The following is an 18,541-nucleotide window of genomic DNA, read 5'->3' on the forward strand; positions in this document are numbered from 1 at the left end:
CCAACTATAACCCATCACAACCCTGATTAAAGCAGATCCCATTTGTTAATCTAGTATAAATGAGTTTGGCACTAAATCTCTCTGTTTTTAAAGCTCTGTTCTCTTGGAATCAAGTACTGCCTTTCAAAACCATGACAAATATCACCACGATATGGATCCAACTCATATTACAAAGCAATAGAGATTTTCTGCTCGGCTGCAATGATATTACAGGATGGTCTTAATCCATGTTATCTAGATTAGGGTGTTTTACTGTTATCATCATTATAGTATCTGAGCATCTTCCATGTGAAACTGAAAACAACAGAGAAATTGCTTGTGTGTATCATGGAGTTTGCTGTCTGTTTCTGCGGAGTGGCTGTCCTGCCTGTGCCCGAGTTCTTATTTTCATCAAGTGCTGAAATATATCATTTACCCAAGCAATTTGCCTGCTATCTGCTTGTGTTTTAGAAAGGAAAAAGGATCATACTTCCCACAATTCTTTACTGAAATAGTTGCAGGGCAGCATTATCCCCACAGTCATGCACAGATATCGTTTCTTCCCTCTCTGTTGTTGTTATGGAGCAATGACATTTCCAGCCTCTGCCATACCCTATCTGTTCTGTTATTATTTTGGATCATAGAATAGTTTATTTTATTTCCCTTGGTCCTTTTAATCTTCTCTGATTTATTCTCCTAACAGAATCTCCAAACCTCAAGAAGATGTGGAATTGGATTCATCCCTGCTGAGCGCCACTGTAGGCCACCAGACTAATTTTAATCACAAAACTCAGGACTATGCTGCCAAGAATCCCTTCCCCAGATCCCACATTTAATTCTTATGTCATGCTCCTTTTCCTCCTACCAAACTCACCCTTCAGCAATTTACCTTCAAATCCCACACATGGAGATTCGGTCTTGACATTCCCAGGAAGAGGGAAGGAATAGGAACTTTTTACTGACACCACAGGCAGAGGCTCCTTGGGGTAGCACTTTCTTAGAATCTGAGTCACAGTGGTTACGATAGGATCCAGATTTTTGCAAGATAAACAGTCCTGTGAACCAAAGGAAACCAATGTTAAGAACTGGTTGCTTAAGATATGATCTCCCAGAGACATTATTTGGATCGGAAGATGCATTTGTGACATGTTTTCATCTTTTTCTTGTGTTTGTTTTATTTATTTATTTATTTATTTATTTGAGGTTGGGGGTGGGTATGGAAGTTTAAAACCGGTAGGTGCACTACTCAGAAAACCATTCATATTTCCCCCCAGTATAGCGCATCTATTGTATCTATACAGCTTCCATCAGATTGATGAATCTATGCAGCATCTTTCTGAAATTCACAGCTTGTACCATGGTTATGAGCATGCTGATATCTTTATCAAGTTGGAACTACAGTTTAGCCCACCAGAACAGGAATGTAATTCAAACAGCATGAATGTGTTATAACGCAAAAAAGAAATATTAAAATAAGTTCTAATACCATTTGAAAGTGTTCACCTCCCTTCAGCACAGTTAAGTGGAACAGACAAAAGGGCAGAGTAGATACTTTTGGCCACTGTCTCACAGACCATAGTTAGGACACTGGCTAGAGAAGAAAAACTCAGCAGAGCAAGGAATAGGCCAGAAAAACAAAGTGCTTCTTAATAAGCAAGAACAGGAAAATTGCTGTGTTGACTTTTTATTTTTTTTTTTCTCCAGGATTTTATTCTGTTTTCTCATGTATGATTGAACAGCATTAAAAGATTCAGTGGGATTAACCAGGATTCCTGTAGGGAGACTAGAAAAATCATCTAAAGCTGACATGCTTACAAGACACTACAAGAATCTTAATACAATTTTCTAGATCTCTGGCTGTTATGAACAAGGGTGAGAGAATAGACAATTTTGAAAGCATCTCCAATGAAAGTCCTATTGTGGCTAATGAGAAAGACCAAGGGGAAATGGTTTCTACTTCCAGTTCTTCAATTTATTCACTCTTTCATATGGTGCTTGGGCACCTTAGTTTGCTCATTATTGAAAGAGAAGAAAAGTTTCTCTAAACAGAATAAAACAGAATAAATCTTGACTATAGTTTACTATACTATATAGTTTATAAGACATATCTTACTAACTAAAAATGTTCTGTTTTTACTAGAATACAAGACTGTAAATGACTGCCTTGGGCTAGCCATCTTTACTTATTTCAAAGTGAATTGAGCTAGTCAAGAGCAAGACATGTTCATACTGACAATGAATTTCCACACGTGGAGTTATTCAAGAATACTGTTTGAAAGTCATTTTTCTTTATAGAAAATTAACTTACAAATGCAAACAAGCCTCCAGATACCTTACAGGGAATCTGTGGGACTGCTTTCATTACTGATCATAAATTGCTCTGAGATTCCAAGATAACATGGTTTACGGGTGACTGCAAAGTGTTGCATCACTGTATTAGAAAGCATTTTTTATTTTGACAACTGAGAAATAGAGAATCGTTTGCTTTGTATGTGTGCAAAGTATCCCATTTACTTTGTAGGGGAATGTTGTGAATGAGGAAGCATAGTGAATCCTTAGCTCTGAGACCTCATGTAAAGCTAACCTGAATTCATGGGATCTGCTTTTCAGCATCTGCAGTTAATCTTCCCATCTTTGAAGCTATAATGTTCTTACCAAGATACTATGACATATATGTGATATATGCAAAAAAAAAAGTCTTCAATATTACACTAAGGCAAAGAGAATGATTCTAACAGATGATATCAGGAATACAGAGGGGAGTATAGAAGAAGGGGAGTAAAGAAGAACATGAGTGACATCTCACATGGCTGCCAGACTCCTCCTGATGCCTCACATCTCGGAGAGACACTGTAAGACTGACAATATGCCAAAGATGAAAGGAAGGAAGGTTGAGCTTTGAATCTATTAACCTTGGTAATTCCTCCTCCAAGATCAACCTATTAGCACACAGTAGAAAAGAGTAACTGGGAGCCCCTGAAGCTCTCATTTCCGCTCCACTTCTAACCTTGGGAAGGATTAGCGTTCTCAGTGTTCACTGGATACTTAGTATGTCATTTCCTGTTATTCGCCCAATGTGACCCCATGTTTGCACTTTTTGTGGTGTTGCTCCTAGGCTGAGCTATCAGGAGATGTTAGCTCAGAAAGGAATAAGGGCTATAGAAAGCACTTGAGAGGGAATAAGCTGACATCTACCCTCAAGCAACCATTGCCATGCACCATTGCCATGCACCCTACTGAAGTTTCTGCAGACCAGGGACTCTCCATAAAAAGTCTCTGTACTCCCTGCAAGCTCTGCTGACAGTGGTCACCTGAAAGGAAGGTGGGAAAAAAAGCCTGCCATCCTATCATCTACTGCTGGTAAGAAGTATCTTTGTCACAAGAGAATAGTTCTCGATAGCAATAGAAACAGTGGAAGAGCAGATACACAGGATATCAAGGCAATTAATTTTCTAGAGAAAGGGACAGGTTTTTCATCCTGTATGTGATGGTTCTGAAAGGAGATAATGCACTGGCCATTGAGAACGACAATGAAAACACTCCTTGTGGAATCACATGGGTCAAGAACTAGAGGATTCTCTGTGCAGGACTTCTCCAATGGAGGCTAAAGAAGTATGTTGGCAAGGGACTGTGAGGAAACCGTTAATGTTCTAAATCTACCTTTTCTATACCTTACTGGGATCCCATCCTTGGGATTATGTCATTTTTCTTTACAGACATACACCATCTTTCCCAAGATTAAAATTGGGCCTCTATAAAAGCAGTTCATGCATTTTGGAAGTTTAATAGCTGAATTTAAAGATCTTAGAAGTCTTCTCCAACCTAAATGATTCTATGTTCATCATTAACAAGAGTCTGACTAAATCAACACTCCTTCATGGAAAAAGTGATTCAGCGCAGTTATCCATCTGAATACGCAGAAAGAAACATGTCACAAAACACCTCAAAAACTCTTCTGTGGAGACTCTGCACTGCACTTCAGGAGAGGCTGTCCAAGCAGACAGCAGGATCCACAAGGGGGAAGGAAAAAAATCATTAAAGAGTGAACTACAATTTCTGTGAGGCTCAGCAGAGATTAAAATTAGTTGAAAAATGAAGCATTTTCATTTGACTGAAAATTGTCAATACTTTTTATTTAGACATTGTCTTTTTTTTTTTTTTCCCCATATATGTTCTAGAAATCCAGAACAAGACCAGCACTCCCTGCAGGACGAAATGCCTAGTTTTCAGTAGAACTCTACACTGTGAGATAGGACCCAGCACTAACTGAACAATCCATCTCACTTCAGCACAGGAGCACCATTTACCTGCACACTCGTGAAGAGAATCTCCATACCTCGGGAACCAAGGAAAGTCTCCCTGCCCAGCTGGATGTTGGTGATGTGCTTTAGGCAGAGCAGGAGACCCCTACGAATATAGATGTAGTTGTTGGAGATGTCATTTTGATGCCAGTCTTGATAGAGTCTCAGCAATCCACCCAGGTAGCCTCTGTTCACTGCCCGTCGGCTGTTAGATTCTGAAATCAAAGAAGAAAGGCTGAAAGAAGGGGCTGAAACTCTCTTGACTACTCATTTTATTTGAGAACCACATGGCTATTCAGTGCTTAGAAACTCAGGTTTTTACAGCTCCTCTTTCTTGCCTAATAGACACAGCTAATTATTTTGTTGTGTTATTAGAGTTTAAGATCCAGTTCTTTGTTAAGTATTTTTACAGCATTTTTAAATCTCTACTTTGTTAAGCTAAGTTCCTGGAATTAGACAGAAATGTCTCCTGTCTAGGTGGAAACAGTTGCTCAGAACCCTAAAGAACAAAGATTTTCCTTTAAGCAAACCAGGGCTGGCATAGGCACAGAGCTCTTATCTCCTTCCAAGTGCTAAACAACCTAATCCAGATCACAACACCATAAGCATTTCCAAAATTAAGGAAGATCCCGAGGACTGAAAAAAGCTAAACAATAAGATTAGTTGACAACAGATCATATAGTCTTCATATAGTACTCTATTTGAGTCCTGACGGAAAACATTGATGAGATCAACAGATACAGAGGTCTTGTAGCTGTACTGTCACAGCCAGTGAAATTATATTTAACTTCTAACTACATTCCCACACATACACGTATAGTGAAAGCCATGAGTCAGTTGATGCTGGAAAATCATAGCCCTTCTCCTAAAATCGTAAGGCTAGATAAAACCCACAGCATTTAAAAGTTAACAAAACACCAACATGAGCAACAGCAGTTTGGGCTTCTTTTCTGTTTCTTTCTGGTTCTGAAAAAGTTTAAAGTAATGCTCAGATCCAGTTTAAAGGTTTTACTTCATAAAGATGAAAAAATATTAAAAAAATAAAAGGTAGTTTTATAAAAATATAAGAGAAAAGATGTGAAGTTCCCTTAATCATGCAGCTTCAGGATACAGGGCTCAGAGAAGATTATAAAGCTTGCAATAAAACATAAATTTTTTCATATGACTATTCTAAAGCACATCCCTTCACCCACAGTGCCCCCTGCCCTGCCCCGCAGGACAAATATGAAGTGATACCAGACTCTGGAATCCCTTCCTTCAAGTCAACCCTGCCTAAACATACTTTCCCAACTGGTCTTGACACTCTTCACTGTGACACATATTAGAAGCTGTCAGAAGCTCGCTAATCAACCAAGGGGCCAGGTAGCATATGTGAGACTGGAGCTCGGCTCCTTGAATACCGATCAGCATTTGCAGCTCACAACAGATGGCTCTTGGTATGGATTCTCCAGGGCTAGTAGGCTCCAATTCATTTCCAGTTCATTAAACAGAGTGCCAGAACCTCTCACACCTGGAACATTAAAGTCATCAGTGAGGATTTACAGGCCAGGAAAAGAGAAAACGTAAAGGGGTAAGATTCTGGATGAAGAAAATCAGTAGAAAGAGAAGCCATGGAGAGAATAACCAGAAAGCAGCTAGTAGGCAGCAGACCTCAATCCCAGCGATGATACATGAAAATAATGGGAAGGAGAAGGAAGATATGTGAAGACATCTCAATTTTCTCGCCATGGTACATCAGCAAATTTTAACTCAAGATGGTATTGGAGGGCCTACCTAGTCTCACCCTGCATTTTTTGCTTTACCTTTGCCATCACAAGGCAGGAAATAAACAGTGTTCCAGACCATCAAAAGCCTGCTAACTCATTTTAATCCTGCTTTGCATCTTCACACCATCCTGTTGATATGCCACTGCACTGACCCGCAGGTCCCACAGGTATTCCTTTCTTGTTCTTTATGCACAGCTATGCCAGATACCTACACTGCGGTCCACATCCCTCTGTAGCACTATATCCCCCTTTTAACCTTCTCACACTCTCTCTACCAGTACAGCTTGTATTTTGGGGCTCAGTGGTGGTTAGCATGTAGGTCATCCTTTTCCTTTAACCTTCATTCTGTTTCTTGTTTCTATTTGTCTTTCTGCTAGAACACTTAATTGTTTGAGAATCCCTTATAAATCCCAATGATTTTATTCATGATTTCCTGTTAATCCTCAACCAGCTGTCATGTTTACTAACCTGTAGGATGACCTGCCCCTTAAATCAGTCAATCTTCCTTGAAGAATTATTCAGAGAGCTCTGTAAAAGCCAATAAGTATCTAAAACATGACAAGAAGAGTCAGGCAGTGCAAGGTAGGGACAGTAGAGATCAGGCTCAGACCTTCCCTTAACTGTTCAGAGGCAGATGAAATTGGACTATATTTAAGGATTTACAGCTCCTGGCATTCACCACTCTGTGTCAATGTTAATACGGTGAGGGAAATATTGGAAAGCATCATGCATAGAGCAGCTTGGGGAAGTTAAATAGAATTCTATTGTAGATAGGATAGATAGATAGATGGATGGATGGATGGATGGATAGATACTGTAGATATCCTGTAGATAGAAAGCGTGTTTGTGAGGTTTTCCTCTATTTCAGGTCAAAATTTCACATTTGGATTCTAGCTCCATGGGGGCAGGAAACAACTGCCCCATTGCTTATCAGCCTCATCATTGGATGAAAAGCACAGAGAAAGCTGAGCAAGACAGTTTTGTTTCCTTCATTTTTTTCCATACCGCTTTTAAGAACAAAACAATCACTTTGAAAAGTGAATCTGAGGCAGTCTGTTCTGCAAGGAGACGGGAGAGGCAGGACAATGGCTCCCTCAGCACTTTGATCAGAAGCAATGAGAATTACTTAACTGAAAGGGCAAGAAAGCATTAATTTTGTTTCTTTGTCTCATTCCATTGATTCTCTTTTGCTCTCCTGTGTTTTCAGTGTTTTTTTCCTTCCAGATTTTTTCAGTTGTATAGTCAATAAAGTAGCAAATAAATGAAGGAGGAAGTATGCCAAGATCTCCAGAAGGCAGAATGGAGAAAGGAGGCCTCCCCACCTGTCTGTGTCTGTTGGTGCCTCCATCTATGGATGCACCTGCTTGTGTATCTGTCTATATACTGGCACAAATACAGATGGTGGAAATGAATCATACAGGTACAAGCAGCACTGCACAGATTTGTAGACAGCAAGAACTCACCCCTCCTGGAGCGAGTACGCACGATCCATGTGGTAAGTGGTAAAGCATCCTATGACTTTTTGACCCTTTTTGCTTAGTTGATTTTTATTTATTTATTTATTAAAGTCTATTACCTTCTTGGGTTTGGCAAGTATGTTCAGTCAAAATGGAAGTTTTCCTTCTGGGCAACTTTCACAAGTGCCCAAGCATGATACTTCATAGTTCAATTCATGGTTGGTTGGTCTGTCTTCCGGCATCCCTTCACCACCTTCCCCAACCCTACCACTCACATACTGTTTTCTTTACAGGAGTTTCAGTTCTACCCACTGAAATTTGGGTAGGCAATACGAAGACATTCATTGTGGTCTTAATTGCCCCACACATCTAGAATTAGTTATCCTCTTTTGGCTTCCAGGGCAGTGATGCTAACCATTGAAAATAGTTCTGTTGTGGTAACAGAGTAGCTGGCCTGAGTAGTCTGTTCAGTTAGCTAAGAGCATGTAACACGGATGCACAGCCAATATGTGGACATACCAAATAGAGATGCACAAAGATTAACAAGGGGCTTATACGACAAAGAAATCCACAGTTTTGAAAGAACTTTGATTTTGTGTTGAGGGTCAAGGACAGATTCTAAAGCCAGGGTTTGAACTTGTATTAGAAAACTATGACAGGAAGCAGTAGATAAGTCTTATGACTGTCAAAAAAAAAAAAAAATCTGAAGCCCTTCCTTGTATCCCAGCCCCCTTTGAAGTGTTTGCCAGGAACACAAGGACCACTGGAAAACATGCAGTATATTTAATCACAAAACTGAATTACAGTCATCCTGAAATATGATGAGCAATGCACTGCTTACCAGGCAGAACAAAGAGATATTTATCTTTCTGTCTATCTATTTAAATCTCTTTGTTGATGCCACTCAGCTGATTCATTATGCCAAGAGCCATACATTGCTACGGTTTGGAGATAAAAATGCTCTGCTAGATTAACCCCATGGCCCCTAAGGGAGTGAAAGGAGTAAGAAAATCTCCAGTTCCCCTACTCTGCTCCACATATTGTCTCTTGGGAATAAACGACACAAGATACCTCCTACAGCTAAGTGAAAACATCTATTGTATTCTGTCATTGTGAGATCACTTTTGCTGGAGACAAACATTAGGGTTCCCTATGAAAATCAAATTTATGATCCTCAGAGAAACCCAGTCACCCATCAAGTGGTGGGATGAGTCCATACCCAGTGGGTTTTACAGTTCCTGCAGTTCCAGCAAGAAGTTAGCATTAGGTTCAGTTCTTTAAGAAGCCAGGAACTAATTATGCCCTGTAAGCTTCACAACCATCCTGAGATGGAATGCACTGGAGCATTTGGAACAGAGGTATTGCACTTGCACAAAGGTAGAGGCAGGATTTGCAAAGAAGTATTAATACCGTGTCTGCTCCTAGACCAGGAATCAGTGATGAGCTTAATATCAGTAGAAGAACAATCGATTCTTTCTGCTGATTTTTTTTTTTTAGCTCCAGATACTGGCCAGTTTAGCAGCAATCATGCAAATTGTATCATGACATGATTCTTCTATAATTGGCCTTTGTTGCATTATTCATATATAAAAATTAAGCAAGTCAGCCCCTTCTGAAATTTTTTAACTAACCCCAGAAGGAAAGTGACCTTCAAAAAGATTCTTTTCTCCTTTATTTTTCAGTTTCATAGCATCCTCTGGTTGTAACCCAACAGAAAGCCAGAAAAAAAAAATGCTCAAAATTTCCAGGTTGATTATTTTTCCTCAAAGTGGTTTGAAAGAGTTCAAATTAAGGATGCTAGAGTTTGGGAAGCTTCCCCAGATTTGGCCACTGAATTTTGTGAAGCCTGATCTTCACTAGAGGCACAAACACTGCCTATGCCAAGACACAGGCAGCAAGCAATCACTGCTAAGGATGTCAGAGACTAGTTCGGCTTTTGTCAATTTACCTCCATTATACCCACCCTCAGGAGCAAAACAGTGGAAAGTTGCCATGCCCTGGGAGCTGAAGCAAGCTTTTTTCTCTTGGGCACTGAGTAGATTTTTGCCTGGGACATCTCTATGAATGAGCAGCAAATCCTGAAGAAAGGAATTTAAAGGAGGTTCAATTTCCCTCTTTCCCCATCAAGTGGCTCTTCTCAAAGCAGCTTAAAAACAGAATCAGGCCTATCTGCATTCTGAAATTCAGGAAGAAAACATAGGCACAGAACTTGTTCTAGAACGTTATGAAATGAACTATTTGCAAATTTAACTCTGATCATGGTATCCTACAAATTGTGATGATAGGTTTGGGGCCAGACTAATAATGGAGCCTGAATCCACAGGTGGAAAATGAAGTCTTAAACTGATTGTGAGAAATTGGTACCTAGCAAAATACTGGGCAAGTCACTGTTGGGGTGCGGTTAGCTACAGGAACCGACATGGTTTAAGCATTGGGCTACCTTGACTCACGATCAAAGACCTGTGTCAGTCTGTTGAAAAGCGTTATGAATTCAGAAATAGGGTGCAGGCCTTTCAGAAACTGTAATATGCTTGTGTGCTAGAACATTGCTTTCTGTTCCTCGCAGTTACTTGCCCCTACTTGATGCTAGCATAAAAGGAAAAAAATGACACTGATTATTTTATCCTGCCAGCCATAAGACATAATCCCTATGCTTTGATTAAAAAGAAAAAAAGTGAGTGAAAGGTTAAAAAAGGTTAGTTGACAGAAGAACGAGGTGGAAACAGTAGGAAGTGAGAGATGAAAGGCTGGGGGGGGAAAGGGGAAGAGAAGATAAAGATGACAAAAGGAGGAAGGAAAAATATACAGCAAGAGGGGGAAGACCATCAGCAATAACTACCGTTAGCGCACAGAATTGTCTTGATAGAAGAGGCATGATCGGGGGTGACCACAACTTGTCTCATTAAATTGCTCACTACATTTTTACTAAGCAAGCATTGCAACAAGGGCCCTGCCCATTGCCCTAACCCTTTGCTTCAATATCGGCACAGCAAATGCCTCTGAGATCTGCTCGAGCTAATTTCCTTAAAGACATGCAAGCCACTAATTCTGGGAAGTACAGATAGTCAGGAATAACAAATACAACCAAAATTAGATTAAAATAACCTGCTGATAAACAAATTACTCACCCAAAATAAATATTGGATTAAGCACCGGTGGGAGCAGGGTTCCCTATAATAACATCGCCACCGTGTGGCTTCAGGTGCTGAGCGGTGATTGCACTGCCTTCAGGCTGCAAGCCTTGGGACATGTTTGTCCACATTTCTGTATCAGGTGCCCAGTGTTCTTCCAGCTCCCCAAAAATGCAGTATGCCTGCTTTAATGGGGATGAGAGGATGTAACCAAAAGAAATAGCTTCCTCACCCTCTATCCCTTCTCAAAAAGGCTCTAGCTGGGGTATGTCCCATCCACACCCGGGATTCTTACAGGGAAAAAGAGAGCTACTCAGGTCTCTTCTAGCTTAAGACAGAACTGAAGCAAGATATGAAGACTGACGTAGAGAGAAGTAGGAAAAACAAGGCTAGAAAAAGTAACAGGTGAACCCTGGGACAGAGAAGAGATGGGATGGATGCTGTGCCTCACCCTGCCTAAACTTCTCTATAGCTATCTGTATCACAGATGGCAAGCAAGTGCGAGAGCAGCATACAAGGATGGGGAAATGACTCTGGATTGCATAGAAAGAGATAGTCAGGAGTGAGAAACTGGCTGATAGTTAGGTGTGAAACATCTTCTCTGTATCTTCCACCGATAGAAAGATACAGCACTTTCTTAGGAGCAGCCTAAACATTATTCACCACCTCCATGGCCATCAACGACTTCTGCTCAGGTACAGGGAAACAGGAGAACCAAGGTCCCTCTGCTCTTGTGCTGGGTACACAAACATTTCCTCCCTGTTGTGGATGAACCATGAGTGTGCAGAGTGCTTTCCCACCTCCCTCCCCTCTCCAGTGAGGCTGTCAGGGCAAATCTTACTCCTTGCAGTGATATGCACCTGTTAAGTGGACATTTTGCATCAGTTTCTGTTAGGTAAGAGACACAGGCCAGAAAGTTTCCATCTAGCCCTTGGCTCTGCAGGTGGACTAAGTCTTAAGTAGAACTTAGAGAAGCCTGAGGAGATGAAGATGGATGTTTCTGAATCCATGAGGGAGACATACTGCCATCTGCCTGCTCCCTTTAAAACTGTTTTCCCATCACAGCTCACTGCCAGAAGTGAGAGGGACAGTTTCCCTCCAGCACCCTCCATGTATAGCTATAACCCTCGTTGTTCATGTTGAGCTGAAGTTTTTAAGGACACAAAAACCCTGCAGGGAGACCCTCAAGAATCTGCATGTACTTGTTCTGTCTGCTTTATAGCCCTCATCCCCAGCAAAACAGAGCCTTTCCCAACAAGTGGCTGATTGCAAGACTTCAACAAACATCAATCACAATAATCAGTCCAGTAATTCAGTACCATAGCACATTATGGGATTCCCACCTCCCATTCAGTTTGCATCTCATCTAAAACATGCTAAAGGCCTTCTGAATGCTTTGCCATTCAGTTTTACCCTGTGCTTTTGCAAGACATTTTCGAGTGCTGTAATGTTCACAGTATTTAATCAAAATATTTAATATTTTAGCTTTCTAAGAACCTCCACATCATTCTAAGACACTAAGGTCATACGCATAGGTAAGTTAACTGTGACGAGCAAAGCTGTCCTGAGACAACTGTGAAAAACAATTTGGTTCTTTTCCTGCCATGGTGAATTTATCTCTGGAAGAACCAGAGATGTTTTTCACATCTCCTAACCCATACATCCCAAAAGACACAGCCTGCTAATTTGTATGCAGCTACCAGAGCACAGTTTCCTCCAGAAGCCTGGAGCTTCTAATGTCCTGAGCTACAGGACAAGGAAAACTAAACGATATTCTAACCACTGATCATCAGCTTGTAGAAACCATCAGAAATCAGAAGTAGCAGGTTTGTGAGCTGCAGTGCTCTATTTGGTTACACGGTATTGGCACCACTTCCCAAATCCCAGTTCCAGTGCTTTAACTAAACATCAGCTGAAAATAGGCCATGTGTTTTCCTGAAATCACTTCCTAGTGGAAGCAGTAGCTGGGGTTACCACAACAGTGTTGTTCAGTGCAAATGATAAAGGAGAGAGGACAATGCCAAACCTGGAAGGGTGTCTCCAAATGAAATCTCTCTCAAGCAATGCCTTTTTTTTGTTTCAGTGGTCAGCATTATCTATGAACATGAGAACCCTAATGTATATATCACAGTGATCCTCCAACGTGACAACATATGGCTTTGCTCAATAGACCAAATTCTCATTAGAGTTCTTATTTTGTGCCCTCTGTGAAAGCACGCAAAACAAACTACTACAATGAACAGTATGTTGTTCTTCCAGTACTGGAAACGTTCCATGCACTTCCCAAAGCGCAGAAAGAGTAAGAGGAAGAACCAAGATATTTTTACAGCCTAAACTGGCTTGGAAGAGCCATTCAGAAAGATATATTTATTCTAAGAACAAATGAAGAAAGTTGCTTTAGAAGTTACTTCACTCCAGAAGAAAAAATGTTGGGAGAATCTGGAGCAAAATCCAACCCCTTTCAGATTCCCTAGATAATCCTCAGGTGACAAAAGGTCCCCCCACATGCGCTGACTTTTACATGGGTTTAGAACTCCTCAAGAGATTTTGCAGCTTCCCTTGGTGATTAGTTCACCACTTCCCTGTACCATCCTCATCTCTAGACCCAGAACAAGTCTTGACACAGAAAACCAGTTCTATAAATATCCTGGGACAGCAGAATTTCACTTCTGAACTCCTGTTTGATGGCAGGTACCAGGAGCATGGAGAAAAGCTCAAACTGCCTGATGAGCTTTCAGCTCTCGCACTGCTTTTCCAGGCTTCTCTGTGAATTCTTTTCTATTCTAAATGCTAATTTTGCTTTTGTATTGCAAGTGGCTGTGGCATAGCCCCACAGCCCCCTTATTAAGATTTAGTGCCCAAAACAGAAGGTCTTCCTTGGTTGCAATAACGTGACCTTTAAATATAGGCAGCAAGGTTAATATTGGGGCATTATTTCAAAATTCATCACTTGAGCTGGTACAACTCAGACACGATCCCATTGCAGTGTTCTCATTTAAGCACTGCTTCCAGGACTACAATTTTTCACAAATGCATTATTCCTAATACTATAAAAAGGAGAAGGGGGAGGGGAGAAAAGGAGCGGGGGGGAAGAGAGAGAGAGAGAGAAGGACAATACGCCCTTGTGATTTATTGTAGAGTAGATTGTCTGCAATAGTAGAGTGCTCTTTCTTAATCAAAGCTTTATTAAATTCTGGTAATAAAAGCTAAGTGTTTTTGGATGGGGAAAAAAAGGCAAAAAAGGGTAGCACGCTCGTTGCTGGAACAGGCACACCAGCAGTGTGTGACTGAGAATCCATGTTATGGTCTCCAACTCCCCCAGCCAGCTGGTGCAAATGTCAAGCACAACCTGCCATAGCACAGCTGTACCCCAGAAATCAATAGGTGTCAGCCCTGTTTTTTTAAGATCTGTGTGCCATCAAACCTCATGTGCTTGCAAGGGAAAATGAGGTCATGTTTTCTGGACTGCAGAAGTTTTCTGAGTGTTTCCCAACACCACCATGTTTTCCAGGTGAGTGCCCAGTCCAACAGAACCATGGGACAGGGAGGTCCTGGCCCCACTTTGAAATAATGCTGGAACAGATAAATGAGCATTTTTTGCTGGCTAGACACATTTCCCCATTTCTTTCACTACACCAAGCCCCAGGACAACACTGCCTAGTCTTGTTCCCTCAGCAACTTACTTCCTAGGACCTACAGCATCACGATCACAGAGCTGTGAGGTGCTGAAAAGCACTGCAAGACAGTCAGCTACCCCTCTTTTCTAAGCAGTGCACTTTGGGATTTAGGTTGAAGAGCATACTAAGGGAGAAAGACATTCAACAGGATCATTCTGTCCAGCAGCACAGCACAGAAAAGTCATAATATGAAGAAAAGCTTACTTGATTTCAGCAAAGCTGCCAGAGCCTCAATGGCTGCCCTGGGGAAAGAAGAAAGATGAAGAAATGTCAATTTCTTTCATAATTTTTTTAACCTTCATCTTCAGTCTTTGGGGCCAGGCTTCTCAGCTGGTCTATACTGACAGCTTATCATTGACTTCAGAGGTGCAGTGTTTTACACAAGCAGAGAACATAGTCTCTGCAGCTGACTCAGTTATTCTAGAAGACCATTAGCCCTCTAGCTTTAATGTTACACTGATTTGTAGTGACCATTAAATTTAAAGCAACACCCACATATCCAAAGTAATGAAGCAAGTCCTTAAACTGCTGCCCCAGAGCTATTTCTTTGTATCAGAGACTCAGCACATGCCCATTCCAGACACCAGTGTTTCTATCTACATCAGCAGATGATAACTTCTGCATCAGTCTGGGACATCCATGTCAGCATTTCCAGCCAAATTCCACTCCATTCTCCGTTTTCCCAAAACAAGCTTCCACCCCATCCTCCCTTCCATCAACTTTAACTGAAAGTAAGTTTTATTTTAATTATGACAATGCTTTGCATTACAGTAGCATGTCAAGGTCCTCACACAGATCAGGGCTTGTAAGAAAGGTGGTGAAGCTGCGTGGCAAGGCTACTACTTGCCCCATAGTAAGTAGAGAAGTAGATGCAGATATTTTTGTGGACCCTCTGCATTTTCAATGCACAGGTAAGTAGCTCATCCTGCCTGACTCAGCATAGCACCAGTTTGAATGGGATCTGGCCAATAGCATTTGCAGCTTGAAAAAATCTATACCGAGACATCCTTGTCCCTCCCCGCCCCCACGTAGTATATGCCCATCCTACCAGCCAGGCAAGATTTTCTTTTCTAGTCATGCTGCTGCAACAAGATGATCCTTGTTCTAACCTGGCTTACTGCTGTGAAATTTCAAGTGCCCACAGCTTATTGAATAAATACAGCTACAATACCCTTCATACCCATGGATTCCTTAAAATGTAATCTCTTTAGAAACCAATCCCCAAATAAAATCACATTAACTTCCCCATACTGAGCCAATTATCATCCTGTAGCAAGAAATATTTTTTGTCATCAAGCTGCTGTTCATTGTGTCCTGACAGTGGCTGAGACTAAGAAAGACTTGAGATCTGGTTCTTGCTGATATTGGGTTGATGTCCTTGCACACTGCCATTCTTCCATAATGAAACTATTAGAATTCAACACCAGTATTGCCAAAAAAAAAAAAAAAAAAAAAAAAAGCATAAAAACTACTCGCAATACAGACAGAACAAGAAATCAGCAGCTAAAAATCTCACCAGCAGAAGCACAGTCATGCTCTCATTGCTTTAACTCCACCTAAACAACAATCACTGAGCTGGTGTGAGGAATACCGTCAGCCACCAGCCATTCTGCATGCTCAGGACAGGGATATGCTACCTCCACCGATCACTCACCCTGTCCCTAAGCCTTCATGTTTGGGACAAAGTAAATATCTCTAAGCACATTAAAAGGTCCATCCAGAGCACCTCAGTGAGGTCACCTTACAGCATGTTTTCTCTGTTAAAGCAAACATTACTTGCTTGAGTTTACAGTAGTCTCTAGTAGTCTCTACAGGCCTGATGTGATCACACCGGAACAGTAAAGGAGTGAAAGAAGGACCGGAGTGTTTCTGGATGCAAACAGAAGAAATTTAGGGAGTTGAAGGCAGCTTCTGGTTTATTTTAAGAATTTTCAGTCACCATCTACTTCTGAAGCAATATTACAGTCCTGCAACTGTAGCTGGCTGGTTTTCCCACATGCCAGACTAACAGCCTAGAGCCATCTCCATCTCAGTCCGTGTCTGTACATAGTACCACAATAAAATAAAGTGGAAACAAACTAGTACATTTCATCTCTTAACAACTGAGATTCATCACAAAGATTTTGTCATAGGTGATATGCAGTGTTTTGTATGTCCTACAGCAGGCACTCTACAATTACTCATAAGTAGGTGCAGACCCAGTGGACCAACCTCAATGCTATGCATCGCTTTAGAACAAGTTTTGAGAGAAAGAAAAATACTTGAGTGTAAGGTGCCAAGTGGATAAAACAGGTTTAAGGAATAAAATGAATTTAAACCAGAAGTAGATCAAGCCAGGCTAACTTGATGTCTTTGGTAAAATAACTGATTTTTCTAGACAAGAGAAACACAGTAGATCTAATTTATCTGTACTTCAGAAAAGCACCATATTGGAAGTTATTAGCTAAGATAATGAAGATGGGGATTAGCACAAGAATTGCAAGGTGGGTAAGGAACTGGTTAAAGAGGCAGTGACAGGAGTTGTGCTGAAAGAGAAATTATTAGGCTGGGGGGAGGTTATGTGTAGAAGTTAAAGGATACGTTTTGAGACTGATCTTATTTTATACTTTCCTTAATGACCTTGGCACAAAAAGTCAGAGTACACTAACAAAATCTGCTGACAGTGTGAAGTGTTGGAGCCATTGCCAACAGCGGGGAGTTCAGATTATCTTTCAGGAATAGCAGGATGTTCTTGAGTTCTGAAGCAATAGAAATGGGATGAAATGTAATAGTCAGTGTGCAAGGGTATGCATTTAGGGTTTAAATAAGAATTTCTGTTATGAGCAGGGGCTCATAATTTGGAAGCTAGTAGAAGGACACCCTAGATATATGAGCCTATTAGAGGATTAGGACAAGTGTGACCCAGCAGGGTGACACAACTGCGTAAAGGACAGATCAGGGTTCAGAAAAGCCACTGCCAATGGTGAAGGGACAGCATGAATGTTTTCACCAAGACTTCACCTGAGAAGCTGTGTGCAGTACTCAAAAAGAATGGTACAGAAAAGGGCTAAGGAAGTGATTATGGAAACAGAAGTCTCACGAGGAGTCTTAAAGATCATGGTTTGGTCACCTTTGCAAAATAACGGTTATAAGGGGAGTTGATTGCTCTCCATAGACACACTGGGACAGGGGGAAGTAAACACTGAGGAAGGCAGAGAACTACTTAAGCTAAAGAACAAAGTTGGCATGAGGACAAATGGATATAAAATGGCCATGAATAAATTTCAACTGGAAATTAAAAGATAGGTTTTAAGCACTGGAAAATGAAGCTCTGAAACATCCTCTTGGCAGCAACGGGATGAACAATGTAATGACTTTGAAAAGGGAGCCTGAATTGCTTATAATGGGATCAAGAGGCTCAGCTGACGACGAGGAAGGGGTCTGAAAAAAATTGACCCTTAAATCACTACAGTCCTATACCCCTAGATTTTAATCATATATAAAAAGGAAGTGAATGATAAACAGGTATTCTAAACACAAAGTCAGTTAACCAGGCCAGGAAAGAGCAACTGCACCAGCTTAAACTGAAAGCCCAGATAGTCTGGTATCCCATGTCCAACAGTGCTCAGGGGAAGAATACAAGACCAGAGCAAAAAGACAATGCTGGAACTTCCAGAAGAAACTCATACTTCAATAGTTTGAAGTCCAGAGATGTCATAAATGTAACATAACACCAGCACCCATGGGAATTTTTTAGCTTAGTTTGTTTTCCTTCCATGTATTTCTGAAGCTATGCAAAGTCATCCACAACATCCTAGGAAAGAAGTGCCTCACACAGCATAGCTGTGAACTATCCCCTTGCACATTTTTTTTTTTAAGCTAGGAGTTTATATCATTGTAATTTACACCTTAAGTCAGCTGTCAACAAGTATTCCCAGAATATTATCTGCCTTTGGTGCTGAAAAAATTCAAGCATACAAAATACCCTGTGGGAATCATATCAAGTCACAGAAGAGAAGGAAGAGTAAACTTTCAACGAGAGTAGCAGGATGTATCAATAAGCTTACAGCAAGCCAGGGCAACTGGTGTTTGTGATATCGGCACCTCTTAACAGCATATGGTAAACCAACAGCATCTTTTCTGGCATCAGAAAAGAGAATGAGATGAGTAAGCCTAGGACAGGAAGATGGAGAGAAAGCAGATAAATTGTACATGAGAGCAGGAGAGAAAAATAAAAGATGAGAACAGTAG

The 18,541-nt window shown here is 40.9% G+C and overlaps 1 protein-coding gene across 6 annotated transcripts in view; it reads right to left on the reverse strand.

Annotated features, from left to right (window-relative positions):
• The window catches only part of AGBL1 (AGBL carboxypeptidase 1), a 447,272-nt gene that overhangs the window by 374,703 nt on the left and 54,028 nt on the right, over positions 1 to 18,541 (reverse strand). For 5 of the 6 annotated variants that reach the window (XR_011811890.1, XM_072043264.1, XM_038185147.2 and 2 more), the window contains 3 exons: positions 14,516 to 14,553; positions 4,287 to 4,495; positions 869 to 1,034 (listed from right to left, as the gene is read on the reverse strand). Coding sequence is in view for 5 of the 6 variants with exons in the window: in XM_072043264.1 (XP_071899365.1) it covers positions 869 to 1,034; positions 4,287 to 4,495; positions 14,516 to 14,553 (413 nt within the window). In the remaining variant the exon portion in view is untranslated. Of the gene's footprint in view, positions 1 to 868; positions 1,035 to 4,286; positions 4,496 to 5,680; positions 5,791 to 14,515; positions 14,554 to 18,541 lie in introns of all 6 variants that reach the window. The other variant, XM_072043265.1, reaches the window with a different exon arrangement.

The sequence above is a fragment of the Anas platyrhynchos genome, chromosome 11, assembly GCF_047663525.1.
Source record: "Anas platyrhynchos isolate ZD024472 breed Pekin duck chromosome 11, IASCAAS_PekinDuck_T2T, whole genome shotgun sequence".
NCBI classification, from domain to species: domain Eukaryota; kingdom Metazoa; phylum Chordata; class Aves; order Anseriformes; family Anatidae; genus Anas; species Anas platyrhynchos.